A 27,853-nucleotide genomic window follows, 5' to 3' on the forward strand; every position below is an offset into this window, starting at 1 on the left:
AAGTTGAAAAAGTCAAATTGCAGGATTTTTTCAGCTTTTCGAATATGAGCAATTCTCTCAGATATCGGTCATTCGATTTTTTTTTAATCCGACTGAAACTTTTTTGGTGCCTTCGGTATGCCCAAAGAAGGCATTTTGCATCATTAGTTTGTCCATATAATTTTCCATACAAATTTGGCAGCTGGCCATGGGACCATCCATAAACCACGTGGACATTTTTTTGGGAATCTGTTTCCCCCCCCCCCTTCGTGGACAATTGTCCATACAAAAAAAATCTTTTTTGTATGGATCGTGGACAATCGCCATACCCCCCCCCCCCCCCCCCCTAAAGTGTCCACGTGGTTTATGGATGGTCCCCATACAAAAATGATGTATGAAAATTCAAAAATCTGTATCTTTTGAAGGAATTTTTTGATCGATTTGGTGTCTTCGGCAAAGTTGTAGTTGTAGATGGACTACACTGAAAAAAAATGATGCACGGTAAAAAAGTTTTGGTGATTTTTTATTTAACTTTTTGTCACTAAAACTTGATTTGCAAAAAAACACTATTTTTAATTTTTTTATTTTTTGATATGTTTTAGAGGATATCAATTGCCAACATTCAATATTACGCCCTTTTAAAATGTTAGTCTCGGTTTAAAAATTTTGAAAATATTTTTTTCGAAGAGATCGGAAAATTTCACGACTGTTTCATATTTTAACATTGAAAATCGGACCATTAGTTGCTGAGATATCGACATTGGAAAATGGTGTGTTGTTTGGGTGGGACTTAGAAAACATCAATTTTCCTGTTTTAAACCTTTGCATGGCAATATCTCAGCAACTAAGGGTCGTATCAACAAAGTTCAAAAATGCAAAATATAGAGAATTTTCTCAGCTTTTCAAAAATATTTTTTTCAAAAGTGGGCAAACATGTGCACTTATTTAAAAAATTAAAAAACTGCGACGTTTTTTTTTTTCAAAAAAGTCACCTTAAAATGGATTTAACTTGAAAACGGTGCACTTTATCAAAATTTCACTAGAGTACTTTTGATTGCAAATTTGATTTTACATCGAAAAATGAAGTAGAAAAATTTTTGCGATCAATTTTTTGATTTTTTGAAAAAATCAGTATTGATTCAAAAATTCATAACTCGCTCAAAGATTTTTTACACAACCTGGAAATTTCTGAAAAGTTGGCAATTGATGTCCTCTAAAACATATCAAAAAAAAAAAAAAAAAAAAAAATAGTGTTTTTTTTGCAAATCAAGTTTTAGTGACAAAAAGTTGAATAAAAAAATCACCAAAAATTTTTTTACCGTGCATCATTTTTTTTTCAGTGTAGTCCATATCCTTACCTACAACTTTGCCGAAGACACCAAATCGATCAAAAAATTCCTTCAAAAGATACAGATTTTTGAATTTCATGCATCATTTTTGTATGGCCAGCTGCCAAATTTGTATGGAAAATTATATGGACAAACTAATGATGCAAAATGGCTTCTTTGGGCATACCGAAAGCACCAAAAAAGTTTCAGTCGGATTAAAAAAACACAAAAATTAAAATTTAAGAAAAAATACCGAATTCGTAGAGAATTGCTCATATATTATTTTTGTGAAGGGAAACTTATTCTTGAAAAAATATTTTAATATTGGAAAAAAAAAATAACATTTGTCGAACTGCACTTTATTATGAATATAAGTAAGTTCATTTTCAATTGCAAATTTAATTAAACTATAAAAATATTTTGACAATGTTTTAAATTTTTTTGCTCTAAAAATCATTTTTTCAATACATATCTTAGGTACCACATTTATTTGGTCCCAAACGAATTCAACAAATCATAACAATTTGAAATTTTAAAAAAATCTATTGAGGGGTTACATTCATGTAAGTCGGCAAAAAAGTTAGAGGTTGTTATGAGCACACTCCTAAACTTTTTTTCAGTCTGTTTTCAGGACAATTTCAACTAATAGCAATTTTTTATTCCAAAAAGTTCATGATGAAAATATTTTTCATATAGAAATCGTCAATTTTTGATTTTTCGTATTTTTTAAGAAGCAACATTTAAAAATTTGGCTTTCTCATGCACACGGGATATGTCTTTTGTGTCTTCACTCCAAATTTCAATCAATTTGGCCCATCCCATCTCAAGATATCGTGGCACCCGTAAATCAACTCGGTTATTCGAGAAGAACGCTCGCAAACAGGAGTGTAGCCAGAATTTTGGTTCGGGGGGAGGGGGGGTTGGAAGAAGAAATTTTCTTTTTCTTTTCTTTTTCTTCCCTCTCTCCCATATGTCTTCCAAAAATTTCGGGGGGTGGGGGGCTTCAGCTCGAAGCCCACCCTCCTGGCTACGGGCCTGCTCACAAAGTTTAACAGTGCGCTTTCTTCGCTTTGCGCATGGAAAATTTTAAATTTAAATCGTCTCTTACTCAGTTTGATAATGAAATATCTTCATGCAACTTTCAGAACCGATTGAAAACCATCTTTTTGCAATTCCGTCGTGAAACTATTTACTTTTCCTGTCATTCTTGAACGACGAAATAGCCTACTTTTCTGTACCAAAAATAACAGAATCGAATAGCAACACTTTTCAAAATAAATGCTGAAAAGTTCTACTTTTCAGCACTCAAACGGGTGCTGAAAAGTTGAACTTTTCAGCACTTGTTTCGAAAAGTAACACTTTTCAACATTTTTTTGATTTAAACGATTTATTGACAAAATACATGAAAATTTGACATAAAATTTCACTCAGTGTGTGTTTTTTGGAATTGCAAAATAGTAGTTAATGCAACAAGTTGCAAAAAGAGGATTTTTTCAGCACGAGTCGTACATTTATCCAACGAGGTTCACCGAGTTGGATAAATACGAAGAGTGCTGAAAAAATCAAGTTTTGCAACGAGTTCCATACAACATTTTTTGCAATTCCAAAAAACACACACTGAGTGAAATTTTATGTCAAATTTTCATGTATTTTGTCAATAAATCGTTTAAATCAAAAACATGTTGAAAAGTGTTACTTTTCGAAACAAGTGCTGAAAAGTTCAACTTTTCAGCACCCATTTGAGTGCTGAAAAGTAGAACTTTTCAGCATTTATTTTGAAAAGTGTTGCTATTCGATTCTGTTATTTTTGGTACAGAAAAGTAGGCTATTTCGTCGTTCAAGAATGACAGGAAAAGTAAGTAGTTTCACGACGGAATTGCAAAAAATGTTGTATGGAACTCGTTGCAAAACTTGATTTTTTCAGCACTCTTCGTATTTATCCAACTCGGTGAACCTCGTTGGATAAATGTACGACTCGTGCTGAAATTATCCTCTTTTTGCAACTTGTTGCATAAACTACTATTTAGGGTGCGTTCTTTTGTTACGTAACGCAAGATTTCCTTTAAATTTCATTTTTTTGTATGGAGCGTAACACGGACATCGACCCCCCTTCCTTCCAACTGCGTTACGTAATAGAAGAACGCTCCCTTAAATGGATTGTAATCCCTTAAGAAATTCACCTTTGAGTAATAACAAGTCAAATAAAATATAAGGATTTTTTTCTCATTAATTTATATTATTTCCGAAAAGTTATAATTTATAACTTTTCCGAAGACACTGACTCGATTAGAAAATCCCTGCTCAAGAAACAGACCTGAATTTTTTTAAGTAGTGTCCACGGAGGTTACGGATAACCCATTTTTGAACTGTTGCTCGGACAAATGGTTGCAGAGGTACGCTCAGATATTCTTGGTATGAGCCCTATCAAAGCAAAGCGGAACCATTTATGAACTGACAGGTTCTGATGTTTAAAAGAAGCAGCAACTATTTTAATCGAACATTCAAAAATTAAATTTGATTTATTGTCAGGGTTTTCATTCTTTCAGACTTGTACCTTATTCGTACAGTAAAACGAAGTAATCTTGAATTTCATATTCACACTTTTAGTTGAATTCAACATTACTCCACCAAATTCTGCCGACAAAACTCTTCGCCATACCATTACCTCACTCCAACTTGCTCTGGATCCAGTCGATAAACGTGGCAACGTTTGTGTAAACGCCAGGTACATTTTCGGTTCCACACTTTATCGGTCCCATACTGACGACTCCAATTAGGTGGTAGTTCCCCTGGATTTGACGCATCAACGGTCCGCCAGAATCACCCCGGCAAGTGTCCTCGCCTTCCTTTCCGCCGGCACAAAGTTGCGTGTTGCCTAACTTGTTGAACTTTATGTTTGTTTTGCGACACGTTTGAAGATCCACGACGTCGAGTGTCACTTTGAGCTTGACTTCACTTGCTCGATCTGCAATTGAGAAGGACTTCAGTGGAGAAGTTTAAAAAACAACTTGGTAACTTGTTTAACACACCAGATTCCGTTATTCCCCATCCGGCTGCGGTGGCCTTCACTCCTGTATGGTCCATCTGCCGCACACTGTCCTCGAGGGGCAAACAAATCGGATTGATGTAGGTCGAGAAGCCAACGTCCCGATTCAGCCGAATCAGCGCGATATCGTTATTCCTTTTATGTTGGTTATACCCCTCATGCAGAATCACTTTCTCAACGCCGACCTCCACCGGGACATCCGCACAGCTGTACTCATCGCAATCTTGGTCTTTGTTGGTGACGTTGTGCTCTCCGAGGCGAACTCCGTTGCTGATAAGAATAAGGAGGCGTGGCTTGAAGGGTACAACTTATCCACAAATTAAACAATTTCAAACTACTTACAGTGTCCAATCTCCGGAAAGCATTGTGATGCAGTGAGCGGCCGTTACCACGTACCGGGAGTTGATGAGCGTGGCACCACATTTGTAGTCTTCTTCGCCATTCCGGTCTTTGTAGACGAGCAGGGCCGCCCAACTGAACTCGCCAAGGGTGGTTTCCGTGCCGCCAACAATACGATCGGGCGAGTCTAGTCCACAGTCTGCCGGCGGTCGCGGAAGCTCTTTCGAGGTCACAGAAGGCGCCGCAGCACAGCAGACCTGGGAAGTACATGTGTCACTTAATCTTTAAAAACGGGGCAGAACAAGGCCGTGGAGATAAGCCAGCTTACCAGTGGTTTGCGGCTGGAATTCCCTGAACAGCGACTGGCGTAGAAAAACTTACTTTCACGTGCCGACACGTCCGGTGTGTTGAAAATATCCAGCAACGGGCGGCACTCCCGAAGGAATACGCACAGGCCCGGTTCGCCGCGAGGGTTGGTGCAGGGTTTGTTCAGAGCTAGATTTTAAATATGGCAATTGTTATAAAATCAAGACAATCATGCTTACAAATCTATCTTACCCTGTGACAGTCCATATGGGATAAGCCCCAATATGACAAAGGTTACCGCCAGGACTAAGGTGGCAAACCGTACAGTTTTGAACAACATTACGTTTTCACGCTCTAAGCTACTGTTAATTCTTACGACTTCCTTCTAAGATCTTTCAAATGTGACTGAAAGCAACATTGTAAAGATGAAGACGGGAAGCCGTGGGCTGATTATGGGTTTGATGTGTGCAAAAACTGATCGTTTCGACAACTTTGTAATTGTTGTTTTTTTCCGATGGTAAAAAAAAACACTTTTTTGTAGTTAACTGCGATAACTGGAAAATGTTAAAGATTTGACTCTGTGGATGCTGGACGACGGTTTATTTTCAAACGGCGATTTCTCAGCTTGGAGAAGGCTTGTCCTTTTTTCCTATGTTGTTGTTGTTAATTTCTTTATTTCCGGCAGGCTTAACCTTTGGGTCATTCGCTGCCCTTTTTTCCTATGATTCTCTTTTTGAAAAATTATCAAGGAAATTAAATTACCCGTAGCGTAACACAATCATAAATCCATTCTTCCTCTTTAAATGTGTTATACACTTGTTGAATACATCATCCTTACCTAGATTTTTTTCAATTCATATATTTCCGTATACGGGCTATACTATACTATAGTAAATTTCCAATAGGGCGCGTAACCTTGGATCTAAACGCCAGTTCCTACGTTGTGTACTAATTTGTAGGGACGTCCCGGAATAGCAGAACATACAAACTGCAACGGCGGACGAAGACACCAAGCTTGGAGAATTGCAGTGAACATTCTCAACAGGTGTCGTAACGCAACAGAATGTTTATTTTACAAATACTACAAAACATAAACAAGCCAAGCAGACGTCAGTTGCCACCACTGACGTTTATTTTGTACTCAACAACCGCCCCCCGTCGATAATACATAATCGCCGATAATAGAATCCGCGACTCAACAAACAGAACAGTTCAATATAAGATTTTTCTAGTTTTAATTTTTTTTTAGGGATGATTTTTTAAATAAGTTGCTCGGATCACAGCAAAAAAAAAAGTAAATTAGGAAGGTGTAATTTTAGAAGTTTGAATATTACCTCTTTTATGATGAAATATTACCATGATTTTTTTTCTGTGAAGCTTTCAAGAGCGACATCACCTTTTTAAGTAATTAACATTTGTTTTTATCGTTTTTAGCTACAAATTTCGTTTAAAAAGACCTATTTTCATTGTTTTGGGACAGAAATGTTTGTTTTGGCGAGCTCTAAGAATGTTCAGAAGAGACCAGCTCGCTACGACGTAAGCCTGAATTGATAAATCCAAAAAAAAAAAAACACATTTTTTCATGATCACCTTCCTGGGCAGACGGTAATAACAAAATTCATGTCATTTCATTAGCAAATACTATTAAAATAACAGAAAGTGTTATGTTATTGGTTCGAAGATAAATAATAATGTGATTAGTCTGTTATTACAATCACAATCCAATAACAAAAATTTCATAACGACGAATAACAAATCTTGTTATAAATAACATAATATGTTATTGGCCTAGTATTTTCAAATATCAAAAATGTTATTCCCAGAGGCGACTCGTCCACCTGTTCAACCTGTTCATTGAACAGGAAGCCGATTTCAAGCGGATATTTTTTTTATTTATGTGCCGTGGTGCTTTTTAAACCAGCAACATAAAATTACAATTTTTGTTTGAATATACGTTAACAAATTAAACGCCCTATGTCCAGCAGCGCTGCATGCACCGAAAAAGCTTTGGCCCGCCACCCTTTACTCTTTACCTCTCTTTACAACCCACCAATACTAAAACGAGCCAGCCTAGCGGGCCACGCGCAAATGCTCGTCGCGTTCAACACCGACCCTTTGAACGTCGGGGAAAAAATCTCCATATAGAAAAAAATCAACACATGTAAAGAACTTCCTATTCATACGCAGCGGCAGTATCGATGTGTTGGTAAATCAGGTTCAATATGAGAGCGTGAACTGACAGCATTTTTGGGAGAGAGCGAAACGCCACCCCCAGCCCCCAGCCGACTTAACTCGCTCAGCTCTCCAGAGGGAGCTGCATGCAAAAGGTAAACAAGCCAGCGCGTTGACAGCACGTTGAGAACATGAATAAATGAGAGAGCGCGAGAGCACGACAGATCGAGCCAAACATTTCATTAGGGCACAAAACCAAAACGTAAACATTCGAGATTATTCCACTATTCCATTCATTAGTACACTCCCTACATGCCCTCCAAGAATCAGATTGATAACAAACAATTTACTATTGAAAAAATCAAAAACACAAAAGGGCACATAACCATGTTCACTCCAAACCAGAAAAAACAGTTCAATTGGGCCCTTTTCTTTTTCGTTAGTTTTTCGTGGTTAAGGAACTTTCTATGTTATAAAGTGAACTTTTCATACATTCTTAACACTAATTCACTTCAAAAAAAAGTTTGGTTTACTTTTCACCAAGGATTTCTGCAGAGAAAAACTTCGTCAAAAAACAATATTTAATACGGTCCCGCGGCTGCTGTTCAGTACACTTTTGAAGAATTTTTATGTTTCACATACCTTATCTACACTATTCAATCACAAAACTTCACCAATAATCAAAATTTCTACTGAATTCCTGATTATTTCTAACTAGACAAAAGGGCCCGTAAACATCATTCAAAACAACAATCAGGTGACAGCGCTTTAGTGCCCTTTCAGCTCTCTTCGAAATTGCATTTAGAAAGGGCCCATTATGAACAACAGTTGGAAAGTTAAAAGGGCCCAATAACGATTTTTTTTTTAATTATAAGTTTTATTGCGAAAATCAACAAATATCAAGAAGCATTTAGGCAGAGTTGAGGATAATTATGTGTTTTATCGTATCATCAGTAAAAATACCATCAGTCAAGCTTCTTTTTTAAATAGGAATTGAAACAAGTTGTCCACTTTTTGCAAGCGATTTTCTCGAATCGCGGTTTTTGGTTTTGTGCCCTAATGAAATGTTTGGCTCGAGATATTGCTCTATATTTGGCGCACTTTTAGGCATCAGGCTGTTTTGCGCAGACTGGTGATGGTTTTTTTTGGAACTGGAATGTTCAACTGCGCGCGTTGAACCTCTTCGATCTTACTAGTGATTACTAGTGGATTCTTGCTCTACTGGAAAGTGATGTAATGTTAAGTTTAGATAGTGTGATTGATAGATTGAATTGAAACAATTGAAAGAAAAAAGTAGAGCAATTCTCTACGAAATCGGTCTTTTTTCTTCAATTTTAATTTTTGTATTTTTTAATCCGACTGAAACTTTTTTGGTGGCTTCGGTATGCCCAAAGAAGCCATTAGTTTGTCCATATAATTTTCCATACAAATTTGGCAGCTGTCCATACAAAAATGATATGTGAAAATTCAAAAATCTGTATCTTTTGAAGGAATTTTTTGATCGATTTGGTGTCTTCGGCAAAGTTGTAGGTATGGATATGGACTACAATGGAAAAAATGATACACGGTAAAAAAAATTTGGTGATTTTTTTATTTAACTTTTTATCACTAAAACATGATTTGCAAAAAAACACTATTTTTATTTTTTTTTATTTTTTGATATGTTTTAGAGGACATAAAATGCCAACTTTTCAGAAATTTTCAGGTTGTGCAAAAAATCTTTGAGCGAATTATGAATTTTTTAATCAATACTGATTTTTTTCAAAAAATCGAAATATTGGTCGCAAAAATTTTTCAACTTCATTTTTCGATGTAAAATCGAATTTGCAATCGAAAAGTACTTTAGTCAAATTTTGATAAAGTGCACCGTTTTCAAGTTAAATCCATTTTTAGGTGACTTTTTTGAAAATAGTCGCGGTTTTTCATTTTTTTTTTAAATTAGTGCACATGTTTGCACACTTTTGGAAAAAATATTTTTGAAATGCTGAGAAAATTCTCTATATTTTGCTTCTTCGGACTTTGTTGATACGACCTTTAGTTGATGAGATATTGCAATGCAAAGGTTTAAAAACAGGAAAATTGATGTTTTTTAAGTCTCACCCAAACAACCCACCATTTTCTAATGTCGATATCTCAGCAACTAATGGTCCGATTTTCAATGTTAATATATGAAACATTTGTGAAATTTTCCAATCTTTTCGAAAAAAATATTTTCAAAAATTTAATATCAAGACTAACATTTCAAAAGGGCCAAACATTCAATATTACGCCCTTGTAAAATGTTAGTCTTGAATTGAAAATTTTGAAAATATTGTTTTCGAAAAGATCGGAAAATTTTACAAATGTTTCATATATTAACATTGAAAATCGGACCATTAGTTGCTGAGATATCGACATTGAAAAATGGTGGGCTGTTTGGGTGAGACTTAAAAAACATCAATTTTCCTGTTTTTAAACCTTTGCATTGCAATATCTCAGCAACTAAAGATCGTATCAACAAAGTCCGAAGAAGCAAAATATAGAGAATTTTCTCAGCTTTTCAAAAATATTTTTTCCAAAAGTGTGCAAACATGTGCACTAATTTAAAAAAAAATGAAAAACTGCGACTATTTTCAAAAAAGTCACCTAAATATGGATTTATCTTGAAAACGGTGAACTTTATCAAAATTCTACTAAAGTACTTTTCGATTGCAAATTTGATTTTACATCGAAAAATGAAGTTGAAAAATTTTTGCGACCAATTTTCAATTTTTTGAGAAAATCAGTATTGATTAAAAAAATCATAACTCGCTCAAAGATTTTTTGCACAACCTGAAAATTTCTGAAAAGTTGGCATTTTATGTCCTCTAAAACATATCAAAAAATAAAAAAAATTAAAAATAGTGTTTTTTTGCAAATCATGTTTTAGTGATAAAAAGTTAAATAAAAAAATCACCAAATTTTTTTTACCGTGTATCATTTTTTTCCATTGTAGTCCATATCCATACCTACAACTTTGCCGAAGACACCAAATCGATCAAAAAATTCCTTCAAAAGATACAGATTTTTGAATTTTCCCATATCATTTTTGTATGGACAGCTGCCAAATTTGTATGGAAAATTATATGGACAAACTAATGATGCAAAATGGCTTCTTTGGGCATACCGAAGCCAGTTTCAGTCGGATTAAAAAATACAAAAAAAATCGAATGACCGAAATCCTAGAGAACTGCTCAGTACTGTGTGAATCGGGACACATTAGAAGAATTATGACAGTAGATCAGGGAAGGGATTTAAGCACCTTGTTTTGCAAAATATCAAAGGTGCTGTGCTACTGAGTAGATTCAACCATGATCGTTATTTTATTTTTCGGATGGTTCTATTTAAAGCGGATCAGTCTTAAATAGTTTAAGATTTGATGCCATTAAATGCTTTAAAAACGACTGTATTTATTCAGACTGTAGTCCCGGTTCACTCTAGTTGTATATATTATTAGACCGATTCTTAGCGAAGCTACACCAAAAAGCACGGATACGTCACGACTGTCATCCACATACAAAGCGAGTGAAGTCAAAATCGAACCAAGATCGAACCAAGTTTTTGCAGCGAGGTTTTTGAAAATGTTTTATGCACATGAATTGCAAAAAAAACTTTTTGTTTTAATCACCAAGTTTTTTTTTCAAGCGATTTACATTTAATTTCAGATTTAAACTTTAATTAATATTCAAATACACTCAACCCCCGGTGGTTGGTCACTTTTTCGTTTGACATTTTTTAGTTTGTACCCCGTTGGTTTGACAAAGTCAAACTAAAAAGTGATGAACTGTCACTTTATACACGGCGCTCACGCACACTATCAAAACAAACGATTGGTGGTGTGTGTGAACTCCGTGTAAAAGGGGTGTCAAACTAAAAAGTGACCTCGTTCGTTTGACAACAGTTGGTGTCAAACCATCGGTGTTTGAGTGTAACTTGTAGCAATTGTAGTTTTTTAAACGATTTAAATTTAATCTCAGATTTAGAACAGGATGCAATGAATAATCATCGAAATATGTTGATCAAACTCGTGGTTGAATTATGTTTAAATGTTAAATAAACTGAGTATTCTAAAATTGTAATTGAATTTAAACCAACAGTCAGGAAGAATCTTACCAAACTAATTTTGTTTCAAGGAAACTGAATATATTTAATTTTTAGTGTAATGTTACGTGTTGTTCTAGTACAACTTTGTTTATCGGTCTTATAAATGATAAATGAGGAAATCTGTACGTAATCCTTGCCATTTACTTAAATATATAAGCAAAAGATGATTAAAACGAAAAATTAATTAATTTTAAGATAAAAATTAATTATTTTGTTTCATACAGCCTTTTCAAAAACACAACGTAAACAACATTGACAGCGCCTTTGGCGGTGACTTCAGGAAAGTGCATGCCTGTCAGATCCCTGCCAAAAAGTCACTTTTTCAATTTCCAATTCGAATTTTTATATGAAAAATTTCATTTTTACAATGATTTAAAAATTGCAATGTTCTTTAAATACGTTTTCTTTCCTCAAACGCCAAAAATATTGACCAGATAAGGTCTGCAAGCCCTTGAATATTAAGGTGAAATTTCAAAGTATCAGAAAAATGGCGGAAAAGGCTACCGTCGTTCGACCTTAATTTCAATCAATGATAACGAACATAACCTTAGCCTCGACTGGCTGAGATCAACCGTGGTCAGAATATTAGCTTTTTAAGCACTATTTTTCCACCTACCTTTACCAAAAGTTTACTCCGGCACGGTATGTTCACCAATTATCGAATAGAGTAAATTTTGTCGAGATTATTCACTCAAAAACCTCAGAATGTCTTGAAATATTGAGCCAGCACAAATTTTCAATCGCAGACTCCTTCTTCACAACAAATTTTGCAGTCTTCTTCACAAAAGTTGGGCCCTTCATTATTTCAATTAAAACTCCGATAATCACTCACTAGGTACACTTCATATCACTAAGCAAATCCTGTTTTGGCGAAAACTTGTAGGAAACGTACTTTTGGTTACTCGAAAAACGTTATTTTTCTCGTAATTTGCCGAAACTTTTGAAACCCGAGCCTCCAAACCGAGCAAATTTTCGATTTCTTCTTCTTTGTTCTTACCCAGCAAGCTGAAAATCATCATTTCTTGACAAATATTTTGAAAAGTCGTACCTAAAACCTAGTCCAATGCTTCAATTTCCTTTGTACAAGCCGTTTCCAAACGCTCTTTGATCAATGCATAAAGGGTTGCCAGCAACATTCTGCTTTTAAATGTACAATAATATTTAAATTAATAAATTTGTTCTTTTAAATCACACTAAATTGCAGCAGAATTTAATTATTTAATATAACTCACAATTTACTGAGTAAAAAATTCACTTGGAGCAAAATTTTCAACCAAATTAGGAAGAATCTAATTTGATATTATTTTGTTCACTCTTGATTTGGCATCACTGCTGTTTTCAGCCAATCAGGAGCCGTAATCGTTCTGTCAAGTTGGCAGAAAACCAACACAAATCAAGTGGCTTTTGTTGTTGTTTATTTTTGACTAGTTATGGCGGAGCGAATAATTCAGAGTTCTTTTCCGGAACTGTTGCGTCCGAATTCTTCGGCAGGAAAGTGAATCTGGCCAGACAGTAGTAGAGTTCCGGCCGAAGCTGGTGGTAGCTTCGGAGAAACGAAATTTTGTAGCGCCAAGAGTGAGTTCGGTGAAATAATGTTGAATTCAATATTTCATTAGTTTTGTTTTCAGCAAATCACATCTGTTTTCATATCTGAAGAACTTTTTTGAATCTGGATTTGCCGGAACCGGCTTCGGCTCTGGCCAAACGTCGCCCGAAGGTGCTCGATTCAGGCGACCGAGGTGAAGAAAATGGCTATCTGTCTGGCCCGAAAACTGCCGTGTAGGAAATTGTATTTCGGACTCGTCGAGGCCATGGTATTGTTCCGAGGATGGCAGCTGCAAGGCATCTATCGGAACTGCGAGTTTGTCGCGTTGCCCAACGACCCCAGCAAGTTCAAGTTATCGACAACCGCAGCGCGGCAAGCCTTTGATAAACAGTGTTAGAAGTTTCGTCCCGACCTGTACAATCGAAGGCCAAACCTGCTGACAAATGTTCCCCCAACCAAACTTGAGTTCTGCCCGGGACTTCCTGGACCGGCTGGAGTAAAAGTCACTGCAAAAGTTCCGAGACGGCGAAATATTCACGGGGTGACCTTCAACACGACGATTTGTAGTGTGTGACCCAGAGTGTGATGGAATCGGTTGATCGGAAGGACCAGGATTTGGAGCGGAATGATAGTGGATGGAAGAACAGGTCCGAGAGTGGATCTTTGCCGGTGGTCAGAGTAAGCAAGGTGATCGTGACTCAATGGAAGCCCGGCCATTGTTCATCGAGGGATTCCTGAAGAAGGAGAACTTTGAAGACAAAGACGAGGAAGAAGCGGAGAAGGGTAAGGCGGTCCACAAGAGTGCCATCAACGTCGACGATGCGGTTCAAAAGGTGAAGAAAAGCAAATGTTAGCCAAGGGGCAAAGCAGGGCCTTGGCAGCAACTTTTACGAGACGGACAACGCCAAAAATCGGAACTGTATCAAAAAGTGAAGTGCTTTAGCATAAGTTAGTTTTACGTAAGGTAATTTTTTTATAAGATGTATTACAGATGTTTCAGAAGAAAAATAAAAGTTATTAAATTATGAAAAATGAGTTTTGATTTAGTTCAAAAAACGTGAATATTTTTTGTTATACGATGAATTTTCTAAAAAAAAAACTAACAAATTTCTAACCCAGATTCCCCAAATTCACCTTTTGTTTTACAAAATTGGAAGCTAGAATTGCTGAAATGGGTTTGAGTCCTCTGAAATTGGTGACCATGCGGTTGAAATGGCCAGAAAATAGACTCCTAATAAGTCTGAATTACACACGAATTGGATTTGAAAAATTGCGAATATTCTTACAACATTTTACTTGACGAATTATTTTCAATTAACTTTTACAAAAAAGGCTGTCAAAACAATCAAAACTATGTAAAGTAATGTTAGTAAACAAACTCGGTTAGTAGTAGTGTGTGTGGTTATTTTACCAACACAAATATATTGCAGATGATCAATGATTTCAATGATGGATAAGAAAAAGAAGAACAAGAATAAGAAGCCCAAATAGATGTGGACCGATTTCACCTTAAAGGAGTTTTTTCATAAAACTGCTCCTTTGTTGTCCCATCATGGAAAGAAATGGCTAGCAAAAACTCAAATTTCAACCAATTTGTTCAGTCCAAGGAGCAAAAGATTCGTTTTTCAATTTGTTTCTTGGTGTGCCTATTTAAAGTCCAGGTTTACGATGTTGTCCCGTCACGCTACATTTTTGTTTCAGGGGAAGCACAGGTACTATATGGTTCATTCTGTAGGAAAATCAATTATCTTTCCGAATAAGTAATAACATTGGGGTGTTTCTTCTTTTATTTTGCCACTACAGCCAAAACGCTGAAAAAAACTTGGGATTTTTTTGAAAAGGAGCCGAAGAATCGGTCTTTATCATATATTGTAGCATGAATTTGTTCTGAAAACATTTTTTCACTGATTTTACTTACTTAAACTTATGCTTCCTGCTCCCCAGTGGAGCATAGGGCCGCGTTGAAGGATTTCCACTGTTGACGATTCTCTGCTTTCGCCTTCACTTGGCGCCAGCTTAACGTCCCGTCAACAGCACTGATTTCTTGGTGGAGGCTTCTCCGCCATGAGCCTCTTGGTCTGCCCCGACCGCGTTGTCCTTGAGGGTTCCAGTCCAGCGCTTCTCGGCAGATCTCGTGCGCATCCTTCCGTAGCGTGTGGCCGATCCATCTCCACTTGCGCTCTCGGATCTCAACGTGAATGGGCCTCTGCTGACACCGCCGATACAACTCCGCATTCGATACCCAGTTTCGGGGCCACCAGGCGCGAAGGATTTTGGTAGGCAGCGGTTCACAAAGACTTGTAGCTTCGACGTGTTCTGGCTCGATACGCACCAGGTCTCACTCCCGTAGAGCAACACCGACTTGACGTTCGAGCTGAAGATCCGTAGTTTCGTGCGCAAGCTGATTTGGTTTGATCGCCACAAGGTGCGCAGACCCGCGAAAGCACCTCTGGCCTTCTTGATCCGCGTGGATATGTCGAGCTTGGTACCACCATCAGGCGCAATCTGGCTACCAAGGTACTGGAAAGTGTCGACCTTCTCAACGTTCTCACCAGCTACCGTGAAGCCTTGAGCGCGTTCCGTGTTCACTGCCATCGACTTGGTTTTGGAGACATTGACTTTCAGACCCGCCGCCGAGGAGCATGCAGCTAGGTCGTCCAGCTTGTTCTGCATGTCGTTTCCTCTCTGCGAGAACAGCACAATGTCATCCGCAAAGTCGAGGTCGTTGAGATGCTCCATCCTGATCGGCTGCCAAAGCAGCCCACGGTTTTGCACACGGTCCAACGCTCCAGCTAACACCTCATCGATGACGATGAGGAACAGTAACGGCGACAGGATGCATCCTTGCCTCACCCCAGCTACCACCCGGATTGGGTCCGACAAGACTCCGTTATGCACAACACGGCAAACGAAAGCCTCGTACTGTGCCTTGATGAGGTTGATGATCCTCTCTGGGACTCCCTTGCGCCCAAGGGCTTCCCACAGGTTTTCGTGGTCGAGACGGTCAAACGCTTTTTCATAATCAACGAAGACCAGATGGAGAGAATCCTGGAATTCGTTGACCTGTTCGAGGATGACACGGAGTGTCACAATGTGATCCACGCGTAATCGGCCACTGCGGAACCCTGCTTGCTGCCGTCGAAGAGACTCGTCGATCTTCGATTTGATCCTGCACAAGATCACTTTGCATAGGACCTTCAGAGCTATGCACAGCAGCGTGATGCCACGCCAGTTGTCGCAGTTGGTGAGGTCACCCTTTTTGGGAACCTTTACCAAAATGCCCTGCATCCAGTCGACCGGAAAAGTCGCGGTGTCCCAGATTTTGCTGAAAAGCCGATGCAGCATCCGAGCTGACAAATGAGCGTCAGCTTTGAGCATTTCTGCGGAGATCCGATCTATCCCTGGCGCTTTTCCAGACTTCATACCTTTCACGGCTTCCTCAATCTCCCTCAGCGTAGGTGGACTTGAGTTCACCCGGTTGATCCGCCTAACATTTTGCGGATGGTACTGAGGGCTTGGACGTGGATGCGAGATTTGTAGCAGCTGCTCAAAATGCTCGAACCATCGTTTAAGCTGATCAGCTGGATCGGTAATCAGCTGACCGCTCCTGTCTTTCACCGGAATGCGCGTATTCGTCCTGGCACCACACAAACGTCGCGAAATGTCGTAGAGGAGGCGCATGTCGCCATTGTTAGCAGCTTTCTCTCCCTCGTCTGCGAGGGAATCCGTCCAGGCTCTCTTGTCCCGCCTGCAAGAGCGCTTAACAGCCTTTTCCAGTTCGGCGTACGTTTGGCGGGTACGTGCCTTCGTCGCTCTCGTCCTTGCGCTAACAATGGCAGCCTTAGCCTGCTTCCTCTCCTCTATCTTATCCCAGGTGGCATCCGAAATCCACTCCTTCCTCTGAGTTCGCAGCATTCCCAGAGTATTCTCGCCGGTAACAGCGAAGGCGTCCTTGATGAACTGCCATTCCTCTTCAACAGTGCTGTCCGGAATCTCCAAGGCTCGGGCTTGGAGCTCGCCGACAAAAGCCCTGGCTACTTCGGGATTCGACAGACGTTGCACGTTGAACCTACAACCGACTTTCTCCTCTTGCCGTACGACACGCGCTACCCGTAGTCGTATTTCGCCGACAACGAGGTGGTGGTCGGATGCAATGTCGGCGCTGCGCATATTCCGCACATCAAGCAGGCTTCTTCTCCACTTGCGGCTGATGCAGATGTGGTCGATCTGATTCTCCGTTTTTCCATCACGTGACACCCACGTGACTTTGTGCACTGAGCGATGGGGAAAGAGCGATCCCCCAATCACCATGTCTTGGTTACCACAGAACTCTGTAAACAGCTCACCGTTCTCGCTCATTTCTCCAAGACCATGGGGCCTCATGATGCGCTCCAGGTCTGTGTTGTCAGAGCCTATCTTCGCGTTGAAGTCGCCTGCGTAGATTCGGATGTCACCCTTCGGGATCTCGTTGACAACTCCGCTCAGTTGACTGTAAAACTCCTCCTTTTTCTGCAAGTCGGCAGCATCCGTCGGCGCGTAAACTTGAACGAAGGTCAGGTTTCTGACCCGCGTCCTGAATCTAGCCACGATTATCCGCTCGTTTATTGGCTTCCACGCAGGGATGCCATATCTACGGATTTCTCCGTAGATCTACGGATTTCAGCCATTTCTACGGATCTACGGATTGATCTCTAAAATCTACGGATTTTCATGCTGGCTGATAATTGTATGAAGGACGTGAAATTATATTTTTGCGAGATAAAAATGTTTTATGAAAACGTTTTGAACAATCTGTTTTAGAGAAGAAGTTTTGAGGAACGTTAAAATGAAAAGTCGTTTAGGAGAAATGAGGCGATGGCTGAAATCCAGTGCAGCTTATCCAGCTTTTGGCGTTCGAATGGTGAACGCCCGAAATGTCAAAATCACGCAGTGGTACCAACATTACAAAAAAGTGTGCCATGGCATGACAGCCGCATTTTTTTTCTAATGTTGGTGCTCTTGCGCGATTTTGACATTTCGGACGTTCAACATTCGAACGCCATCTTCGCTTAAAAACCTGGTATCCAGTAATCGATAAGTATTCGATCTAGTGGGTTGAGGTCACGTCAAGTCGATGATTGAAAAATTTTTAAAATAATTATGTTGGTGTACATAAAACATTAATAAATAATTTAAAACAAAATCGTAACATAAGTTAAACTTGAGTTAAAAGGCAAATTTGGATTGAAATTGGAACATGTGGTGTGTATTGGGCCCAAGAAACAAAAAAAAATATCCCAAAACATTCTGTTTCTTTTCGGAATCAACTCCTAGCGCTTTGCGATGTTATACTAAGTTATTCTCCGGATCAAAAACTTAAACAAAAATTGAGCATAGGAATATTGTATATGGTTTTGAGTAACTTTCTCTAAGAAAAGGTTACAAGCGAAAATTCCACATAATTTTTTCGCGTGTTCATGAGGTCATTTTTAGTAACTTTTGCTCTACGAAAAATGTCACTTTTCTTCAGGGATGCACCTTGGGCCCAAGGGGCCCTTGGCGAAGCATCAATTTTGCGCCCTCCTTAATATTTCCCCACTTTGATGAATTGATTTTAAATTCAAATGTTTCCCGATTGCTTTAAAAAATTCTGATTTAAAAATTGCAATTGGAGTAGTAAACAGGTTGATAAAAAAATCCCTAATCCAGTTTTCTTGTTGCAGTATTTTCAAATCGATGATTTAATTGAAGAATTCGACGACGTTTTTTTCCGCTAGGTTCGCTGTTGTTCCAGCGGTGTTCGGAATGACAGCTCCCATACAGTTTGAGCAGTTTTTAGGGAAAAATCGCGTTTATAATGAAAAATCAAGCATTTTCAGAAAAGTGGGGTATTGCAAAGTGTGGCAATTTTGCTAACGATCATAATGCGTGGTGATTTGTAGTGATTAAATGTGACTGGTATTTTATTTAAACGATTTTTCTAAAAAGATGATTGATATTTTAGATAACTTGAGTTAAATGTTGCAAAAGTTAAAAGTAATGATGAAATATTATGTAAAAGTGTTTAAACTTTACTTTTCTTCCCGTTTGACCAAAATATTGACCTTAAAAATGCATTTTGGTGATTTTTTTGGAAATTTTTGGAAAAATTCGAATAACTGACAATTTTTTGAGAAAATTATTGTAATTATGCTGTAATATGACTCTAATAGTTTGTTCTATCAATAATACACACATAAGGAGCATTATCAATCAAATAAATCTTATTTAAATCAATTTTTCAAAAGATCTTTTTGGTAAATTTGACGAAAAAACATGACAAATTAACTCAGTGTCTATGATTTATACATCATTCAATTCGTTTATGCGATTGCCACACTTTACAATAACTTTCATCGACGTTAAAATATATTTGAAGGAGATAAAAATCAAAAACTGCAAAAAAAATTAATATTTCCAAGCACGCTGTCATTCTGAACATCGTTGCGTAGTGCTTCTACTCGCCACCAGGATGCGTGCACGTTTCTGTCGAATCTCTCAATTTCTAGTTTCTATTTTCTACTATAAATTGATATAAAATTCAAAACTACAATTTAAAAATCAAACATTGAATCTGTTTTTTAAATTAATTTTAGAATAAAAAAAATTTAAGTGTTTTTTTTATTTAATTTTTTATTTGTGAAATCAAATTGATTTAAAATTCAAAGATTTTAAACAACACTAAGGAAAAAATATTTTTCAAACCACCTATAAAAAATATTTTTTGTTTATAAATTTTATTATTTCTATATTTCTTAGGCCGATGCAAATATTTAAAAAAGTTTTTGTCCCTCGGCCCTGGCCGAGGTCAAGGGGGGGGGCAAAAAAATAAAAAAATATAAAAATTTAAATAACAAGCTATAGTCTCCACATTTAAATGAAAAAAGTGTTTTAAAATGCATTTTACACTAGTTCAGTTGTGACAAAAACTTTTAAAAATATTTGTATCAGCCTTAATAACTAAAACCAAATTTGCTTCGAGATATGTTCAGAGCCTTAATGTGATAAATGAGCAATTCTCTGAGATTTCGGTCATTCGATTTTTTTTTTGTATTTTTTAATCCGGCTGAAACTTTTTTGGTGCCTTCGGTTTGCCCAAAGAAGCCATTTTGCATAAATAGTTTGTCCATATAATTTTCTATACAAATTTGGCAGCTGTCCATACAAAAATGATTTATGAAAATTCGAAAATCTGTATCTTTGGAAGGAATTTTTTGATCGATTTGGTGTCTTCGGCAAAGTTGTAGGTATGGATAAGTTCGACACTGAAAAAATATGGTAGTTGGTAAATTTTTTTAGTGATTTCCTACTTCACTTTTTGTCATTAAAACATGACTTGCAAATAAAACTATTTTTATTTTTTTATTTTCTGATATGTTTTAGGGGATATCAAATGCCAACTCTTCATTCATCGGTCTTTTTTTTTTATATGAGCGAACTAATGATGCAACATGGCTTCTTTGGGCATACCGAAGGCACCAACAAAGTTTCAGCCGGATTAAAAAATACAAAAATTAAAATTAAAGAAAAAAGACCGATTCCGTAGAAAATTGCTCAAATGTGTTAATTTTGGCAAAATAACGCTGTAATATCCACAACCTGAAATCCATGTAAAAATTAAAAAATATATATAGACAATTTGTAACTTTTCTCCATAGCAGCACGTCCCTGATTTTTTTTGTACATAAAAAAGATAAAAACAAAATTCATATAAATGTTCCAATAAATGTTTTGTTAAAAATGTTAAAAAATTTATCAAATGACTGATTTTTTTTTTGAATTTATGACATTAATATAATTTTCATGAACGGTCTACACAAACAATTTTCGAAAACCGCCGTAGGCCAGATAAAATGCCTTCGCTGCCGGATGTTAGGTAGCCCTGGCTTAGCATTTGCGGAAAATTTCAAATTTTCTAAATTTAGATAATATTTAATGAATGAAAGGGCTATCTTGAATAAAAATAAATCGTGCTGTTCGGTTGACATTTTGAAAACTATCTTTTTTATTTTTTATATTTAAGTGGCTGTATCGCAAGAACGAAAAGACAAATCTACAATGTTTTTTAGACGATTTTTTAAAAAATTGTACTTAAATAAAAACTAAAAAAAAACGAAATATAACGATAATATAACGAAATAGCTAGAATAAAAATATTTTGGGTTCCCAAGACACCAACCACCTGGATTTTTTTTAACAAGTCTACGGATTCGACTTCCAGCAGACCTGGCATCCCTGCTTCCACGTAATGAGCGCCGAACGTGCATTTGGGCTCAACAGGAAGCCTACTCCCCGTACCCGGTGGGCACGTTGAGCGTTTTCGCTTCGCAAGCCAGAGTACAGCAGAACCTGCCCGGTAGGCATCTTGTGCTCTGCTGAGTCCGGCCAACGGACTTCGCTCAGACCCAAGATTTCTAGCTTGAGCCGAACTGCCTCCCTCCCTAGCGTTTCCAACTTACCCGCCTGGGCAAGCGTCAGTACATTCCAAGTTCCGATTCGTGTCCGTGTTTTCATGCCAAGGGTTGTTCCATTCCTCCAGTCTGTTTTCCTTCTTGCGGTTTCAGTAGCCCTCATTCCACTTTCGGGCTCCATAAGTGGCTAGCCTAAGGAGCCCTAGCCTCGCGGTGGACTACCACCTACGCTGCAAGGCCAGCTGTAGCCTTGTCGCCGCAGTTACTACGCTTGCTCGCTCTTTTCCGTGCACTTCACTTTTTCTCAAAAACTTCCACATTTTTTCGACGACCAACGCTCGAGAAATATGTGTGTCGCGTCTTCAATGTTCGTCTATGTGACGCACATCGCGCGCGACCCGATCGGGGCACTCGACTGTGTGGCTTGCTTGTAGCACAAAGGGTGATGACGACGATGACCCTTCTTGCGCCGATGATGCCACCACTTCACTGATCACTTTGTTTACACTCGCGGGGAACCAGAACTTTGTGGCCACTTTTTCGCTTGGTCACAGATTCCCACGTCAGGACAACACTCGAAAACTGATGCTAAAAACAAATATTTTAATTATCTCGGATTCATGTCAATATAGTTTTGTTTTTAACATCAAAAGTCCTTCTTTTTATTCGGATATTGAATTCCAAAGCCATGAGGACATAACAGTGAGTAAATTCAATTCTCTAAAAATTTTACAAAGGATCAAAAGGTTCTAAAAAGTATAAAGTAAAATGTCAATTTAATTTTTAAATAGTAACCAAGTTAGCTCAATATTAGTTGGTCTTAAAAAAGCCCAACAAACAGTTTTCTTTTGTTAAGGATATGTTTTTTTCTGAACATCCTGATGAATACTTTTAAAATTGAGTATAATATTCAATAACTTTCCTTGAATTTCGATAAAGATGGCAGAGCGATTGCTCTATTTTTCCACATTCCCCATGCTAATGATTAAGTCTTAAAAATACATTTTAACGAGATAAAAAAGTCTTAATCATAATTTTAATTAATTATTTGCATAAACAGAAAATTATAATAGCATAAAAATAATAAAACGTAAAAATAAAAGCCATTGGAAAGAAAAAAGCTTTTAAAAAATGTTTTAACATTGAACAGGTACTTCATTCGGGCACGAGTCGCCTCTGGTTATTCCCAAGTTATCTCCGTCTGCTCGGGGTTTCTCAAAATCTAATCACCGCTTTTTTGGCCGCCACTCCGCCTCTAAACGGGCTTCGATCTAAAAAATCATAAAAATTCAATTTTTCAAGCAATTTTTGATCTTCAAAAAGCTTTGGAAACAAGTACTCTTCAGATTTATGACTTGTTTTATGTGACTTTGCCAATGTTTTTAAAATTTCATTTTTTCGTTGGCAGTATTTTTCACTAACATTTTCTATGTTTGATGTGTAATTAAGTAAGCTGTATTTTTGGTATTGTCCCAGACTGTGCCTCTACGCATTTTTCTACAATTTATCTGTGAATGGATTTGTTCTGTAGCAGAAAATGTGAAAAACAAGCTAAAAATTAAAAAAGTAACTGTAAAAACATGAAAAAACTAAACAGGCAAAAGGTAATAATATGAGGCGGTAGAATAAGCCAAATACTATTACAAAAAAAAAATTAGGAAACAATAAAACAGGAGAAATAAAGTCCTTCGAAAAAAAAAATAGGAATAAGAGGGTTAAGAGTGGTAGTCTGCCCCTGTTCACATAAAATCCTATATGCAAATACAGTAAACTGAGAAACATTTGGAGTTAGTATTTTGAGATGTTTGCCTACTGCAGAAAAATAAGCCAAATCATGAGTGTTGGTGTCTTAGAACTTGGAGTTTTAATAATCCTTACTGCCGTTCTACGCATAATTGTCCCACACCCAAAGTTAAAGACCGAGGGGATACCCAAGTAACCACAAGCACAAAATTGAAGTATTAATTCAGTACTAAATCAGCACTGAAATGTTTTAAAGTAGTAAATAAGCTTTGCGAATGCTTCAAAGTACTAAAACTTTGCAGCATTACAACTGGTATAGGGACGTGGCGTTACATCGTGCTGCCATCTGGTTTTTTTAAGCGCAAGAGTGGAAAAGTGCTGAGTCATCGTCTAAAAAAAGACGGCGTCCTATCTCGCCCAGCAAAATGAAGTCGATAAAGTAGTCGGTTTCGATGAGAAAAAGTGGAAAATGTGGTCTAAAAATAGCGACGCCATCCCCCTATTAAATCACCATTTACGACCTTGAAAATGTGCTTCAAAGCATTTGATGTTTATCAACAAAGTAACCCATCGATACAGGAAACATTTCAACCAGGCACGCTCTTATTGACTTCAATCCTTCTCCCGTCGTACCGTTCCAATAAGCGTGCGGGCTAAGGTGCAGTTCCCCAAGTGTGCATCAGTTTTATTTTTGCATGGACTGGGTTCAATTCCCGCTGATTGAAGTGGTTTTTTGTTTGTTTGTTTGTTTTTTTTTTGTGGGAAACTGCAGCCTGTAGTGAAGCTCTCTGATAAATTGATTGACTTTTCTCACAAGCAAAAGGCTGCTTTCCGGAAGTCTGATACACTTTGTGAAATTTTGCCAACCGTGGACCTAGCACTCCTCGGAAAAGCAGTTCCCGTTAGCCGTTAGCCAGTGCTTGCCCCTTTTAAACCCGTAATTAATTGTACTGCACTTGACTGGATGGCCGCAATTTGCTGAGTGATAATCGATAATTTCCGTCCAACGAAATGACAACGGAAACTCGAAACAGCAGAAAGAAAGTCTTAATTAATGTTCGATGCATCAACCACATCGATTAAAACTTTCAAAACAAACACCCATTTCAGAATACATCAGTTGGCTGGCGCGCATCCTGGAGATCGACGAGAAAAATGCAAGAATAACATCAAAGTGTCACACTCACACATGAAATGGAACAGGAAAAAAAAAAAAAAAAACAAAGGAGGCCCACCACCAAGTGTGATGTGAGTGGAGCAGCTGTTTTTTTCCCCCAGCCTTGACGTCGATAAAGCAGTTTGTTTTTGTTCGACCTTTCGGCGAAGCATTAAACCGGCATCACTGTGCGCCACTTGAAATATTTCTCAAGGGAAAAGTGCTGATTAAATGTTTTGAAGCATTATTTGCTGGTATTAAATGCCAATATAATGCTGATTTAATGCTGCTATTTAGTGCTTCGCGGTTACTTGGGTAGTCCTCCCGAAAAGAAACGTGAGGAAAGTACTAAGACCTCTCGCGTGTTCATTCGTTAATTGAAACAGTTCATCCTGTTGAGTGGCTTATATGGACAAATGACCGCCACTTAGCCACCGAACCATGGTAGCCCATACGGCAAAGGCAAGGTCCAATAAGCCGAATGTCTTGGGTTCGAGTCTCGGTACCGGTACTTTTTTTTTGATAGATGAACCCATGAGTAAAGTACTCTCGATAATTTCGGGATTTATCCTCTCCGTCCGCACACAGTACCATTTTACTACCGAACCGTGCTCTTTATCCTCTCGTATGCCGATGCCCAGTTCTGGGTGCATGTAATTTTTTGACGATTCTGACTTTTTTGCATTTTTTAGTTTGCTCTAAGGTATGTGTGCTGACTAAGAGAATAAATCCCGAAACTACCGAGAGTACTTTACTCATGGGTTCATCTTCAAAACAAGTTCATCAATCAAAAAAAGTACCGGTTCCGAGACTCGACCCCAAGACCTTTGCTTATTGAACCGTGCCTTTGCCGTATGGGCCACCATGGTTCGATGACTAAGTGGCAGTCATTTGTCCATATAAGCCACTCAATAGGATGAACTGCTCCAATGAACGAATGAACACGCGAGAGAACTATACTCTCGCAAAATAGCACTTTCCTCACGTTTCTTTTCGTGAGGACTATCCCCTCGTTCTTTAACTTTGGGTGTAAGTTTTACGAAGCATTGTGTCTTGTCTGCCTGTTATATAGCAGGAGGATTACTAATAACAGTAATAAAACGCTAACTGGGGCGATTAGGGACATATAGGGCTAATGTGGACCCACGGGACAATAATGCGTAGAAACACGAAAAACGTTCGAAAAATTTCAAACGCGTTTTTCTCTGTTGCTCTTTTTCGAACATGGGACATTTATGCGTAGAACGGCAGCTTAGTTCCCGTACAATCTTTTATCGAGAAATTAAAAGTGAGAGTGTGTGCAACATGGATTTAAACTTTCTATGAAGTTGATGTGAAGGTTACAATGGCACTTTGAAAAGTTTAACTCCATGTTGCACGCACACACTCTCACTTTTAATTTCTCGATACTATATGCTGCGCGGCTTCTGTTTCACTTTGACGAAAAAAAAGAAGTTTAAGTTTATTTCGGTGATTTCATGCTTCCACATGACTCAACTATAAGCGCAAATCAGTATTGCAGTAGTGAACTGCATGAGATAAGTTATACCGAAAACGATAATTAAGCAGGTTAGAATGACATCATCCGATTTGATATTAAAATAAACCTCCACCCTCTAAAGTTTCCACGTTGCTACTTGTGTCTACTAGATAATTTTACAAAATAATTACTTATCATCTAAATGGAATATTAGTTTTCTTGACATTTCAGATGTATCAAGTATAATGCAACATAAAAAAGCCGAGTCATATTTTTAAAACTTTTGTTTTTGATATAGATTTTGAGTCGAATAGGATTTAACAGATTTTCTTTTAAGTCGAAACCGATCCGATTCATTAGAATACTTTCATATGGCTGCTGCCAAATTTATATGGAGAGTTGCATGGACAAAGCAATGATGCAAAACGGATTCTTTGTTCTAAGGGTAGCCCCTAACAAAATTTTACCTCATTGACGTCTACTTTACCCTAGACTTTAGACATAAATGCCAAACTAATGCTCCACGATCGTCACTCTAACTTGCTCTGGATCCAATCGACGAACATGGCCACGTTGGTGTAAACGCCGGGCACGCCCTTGGTTCCACAGTTTGCCGCTCCAAAACTGACGACTCCAATCAGGTGGTAGTTTCCTTCGATTTCACGCATCAACGGTCCGCCGGAATCGCCCCCGCAAGTGTCCTCGCCTTTTTTGCCTCCGGCACAAAGCTGGGTATCCTGCAGTCTAATATCCGCCGATTTGTACACCTTGACGCACCTGTTATGGTTCATCACGTCCAACGATACCTTGAGCTTGACCTCGCTGGAGTAATCTGCATATGGGCAAGATTTTATATCGTTTGGTTTGCTTGTTCACAAATTGTTAGCTGTGTCTATACTTACTCGATTCCGTGTAGCCCCATCCGGCTGCGGTGACCTTCATCCCTGTATGGTTCATCTGCCGTACACTATCCTCAAGGGGCAAACAAATCGGATTGATGTAGGTCGAGAAGCCAACGTCCCGATTCAGCCGGATCAGCGCGATATCGTTGTACTCGCGCTTTTTATTTGCGTCATACTCTTCATGCAGGATCACCTTTTCAATACCGACCTCCACCGGAACATTCGCACAAGTATTATACTCATCGCAATCCTGCTCCTCACCGTTGGTGATGTTGTGCTCTCCGAGGCGAACTGCAGTTCTGATAAGAATAAAGAAAAGTGGCTTAGAGAGTGCTAATCCAAAATTAGACCGATTTTCAATCACTTACAGTGTCCAATTAATTGGATTGATGCAGTGGGCGGCCGTTACGACGTACCGGGAGTTGATGAGCGTTGCTCCACAATACGTTGATTTGTATCCGTCTGTGTCCTCGGCAACCAGCAAGGCCGTCCAGCTGAACTCGCCAAGTGCGGTTTCCGTGCCGCCAAAGATTCGATCGGGCGAGTCCAGTCCACAGTCTGACGGAGGTCGAGGTAGTTTCTTCGAGGTCGTAGATAAACTACTCACCAGCGGTTTACCGTCGGACTTTCCTGAACAGCGATGGGAGTAGAAAAAATAACTTTCATTTAACGAAACATTGTTTTTCTTGTGAATCTCCAGTAAAGGTCGACACTCCCTTAGGAACACGGTGCGTCCCGGCTCACCGCGCGTGGCTTGTGGACTTACAACTGTAGCAATCTGTCTTACCCTGCGTAGTTCCATAAAAAATTAACGCCAATACGACGATGATTACCACCAGGATCAAGGTTGCAAAAAGTTTAGCTTTGGCCGACATTACTTCGATACAAATGTGCACAATTCGCTTAATCAGCGAAACGAAATGATTTCGACTTGTTCCTCCAGGCTTCAACATACGACTGGAAGCATTCTGTGGATGATGATTGCACTCGATCGCGCGCTCACTTTCTCTCTCAGAGAACGATTCGCCCCGGAGTGGGATATTCCCATGTATGTTCTCTAAACCGGTCAACCTTGCGGCCCCATTGGAAGGCGCCTTGGCTGTTGGAAACAATCAGTCACGCTGTATTCATTTCTTGAAAGTTTGCAGGATCGGAAACTATCAAGGTTGTGACCTGTAATCGGAACGGTGATCGACCTTTAATCGAACCATTTCGTACAATTTTAATTTAGAACTGTTCAAATGCAAGTGAAGGTAGAAGTGAATCTTTTCTGATATCGAAATTAAAAAAAAAGTTTTTCCCGTA

General features: G+C 38.4%; 3 protein-coding genes across 3 annotated transcripts in view; 1 reads left to right on the plus strand and 2 right to left on the minus strand.

The window, feature by feature from the left end:
• Positions 1-27,853, plus strand: part of LOC120428143 (uncharacterized) — a 53,736-nt gene that overhangs the window by 15,315 nt on the left and 10,568 nt on the right. The gene's annotated exons all lie outside the window — the stretch shown is intronic.
• LOC120428146 (CLIP domain-containing serine protease B4-like) lies at positions 3,870-6,115 on the minus strand. The gene is made up of 5 exons (XM_052707141.1): positions 5,251-6,115; positions 5,021-5,187; positions 4,696-4,949; positions 4,337-4,623; positions 3,870-4,272 (listed from the first exon to the last, which is right to left on the minus strand). Exons 1-5 carry the CDS (start codon positions 5,336-5,338, stop codon positions 3,974-3,976), a joined length of 1,095 nt encoding a protein of 364 aa, XP_052563101.1. The 5' UTR covers positions 5,339-6,115; the 3' UTR covers positions 3,870-3,973.
• On the minus strand, positions 25,884-27,810 carry LOC120428149 (CLIP domain-containing serine protease B4-like). The gene is made up of 4 exons (XM_039593135.2): positions 27,336-27,810; positions 26,917-27,178; positions 26,549-26,847; positions 25,884-26,478 (listed from the first exon to the last, which is right to left on the minus strand). Exons 1-4 carry the CDS (start codon positions 27,499-27,501, stop codon positions 26,177-26,179), a joined length of 1,029 nt encoding a protein of 342 aa, XP_039449069.1. The 5' UTR covers positions 27,502-27,810; the 3' UTR covers positions 25,884-26,176.

This window comes from Culex pipiens, chromosome 2, assembly GCF_016801865.2.
Source record: "Culex pipiens pallens isolate TS chromosome 2, TS_CPP_V2, whole genome shotgun sequence".
In the NCBI taxonomy this organism is placed as follows: Eukaryota; Metazoa; Arthropoda; class Insecta; order Diptera; family Culicidae; genus Culex; species Culex pipiens.

Excerpts from the sequence above, each read along its gene's own strand:
- LOC120428149 (XM_039593135.2), bottom strand. The coding sequence starts at position 27,501 with ATGTTGAAGCCTGGAGGAACAAGTCGAAATCATTTCGTTTCGCTGATT. Across the intron at positions 27,179-27,335 it reads TTTTTATGGAACTACGCAGG|GAAAGTCCGACGGTAAACCG; the intron begins GTAAGACAGATT and ends ATCGCTGTTCAG. Across the intron at positions 26,848-26,916 it reads AATCCAATTAATTGGACACT|AACTGCAGTTCGCCTCGGAG; the intron begins GTAAGTGATTGA and ends TATTCTTATCAG.
- LOC120428146 (XM_052707141.1), bottom strand. The coding sequence starts at position 5,338 with ATGTTGTTCAAAACTGTACGGTTTGCCACCTTAGTCCTGGCGGTAACC. Across the intron at positions 4,624-4,695 it reads CTTTCCGGAGATTGGACACT|CAACGGAGTTCGCCTCGGAG; the intron begins GTAAGTAGTTTG and ends TATTCTTATCAG. Across the intron at positions 4,273-4,336 it reads ATGGGGAATAACGGAATCTG|ATCGAGCAAGTGAAGTCAAG; the intron begins GTGTGTTAAACA and ends TCTCAATTGCAG.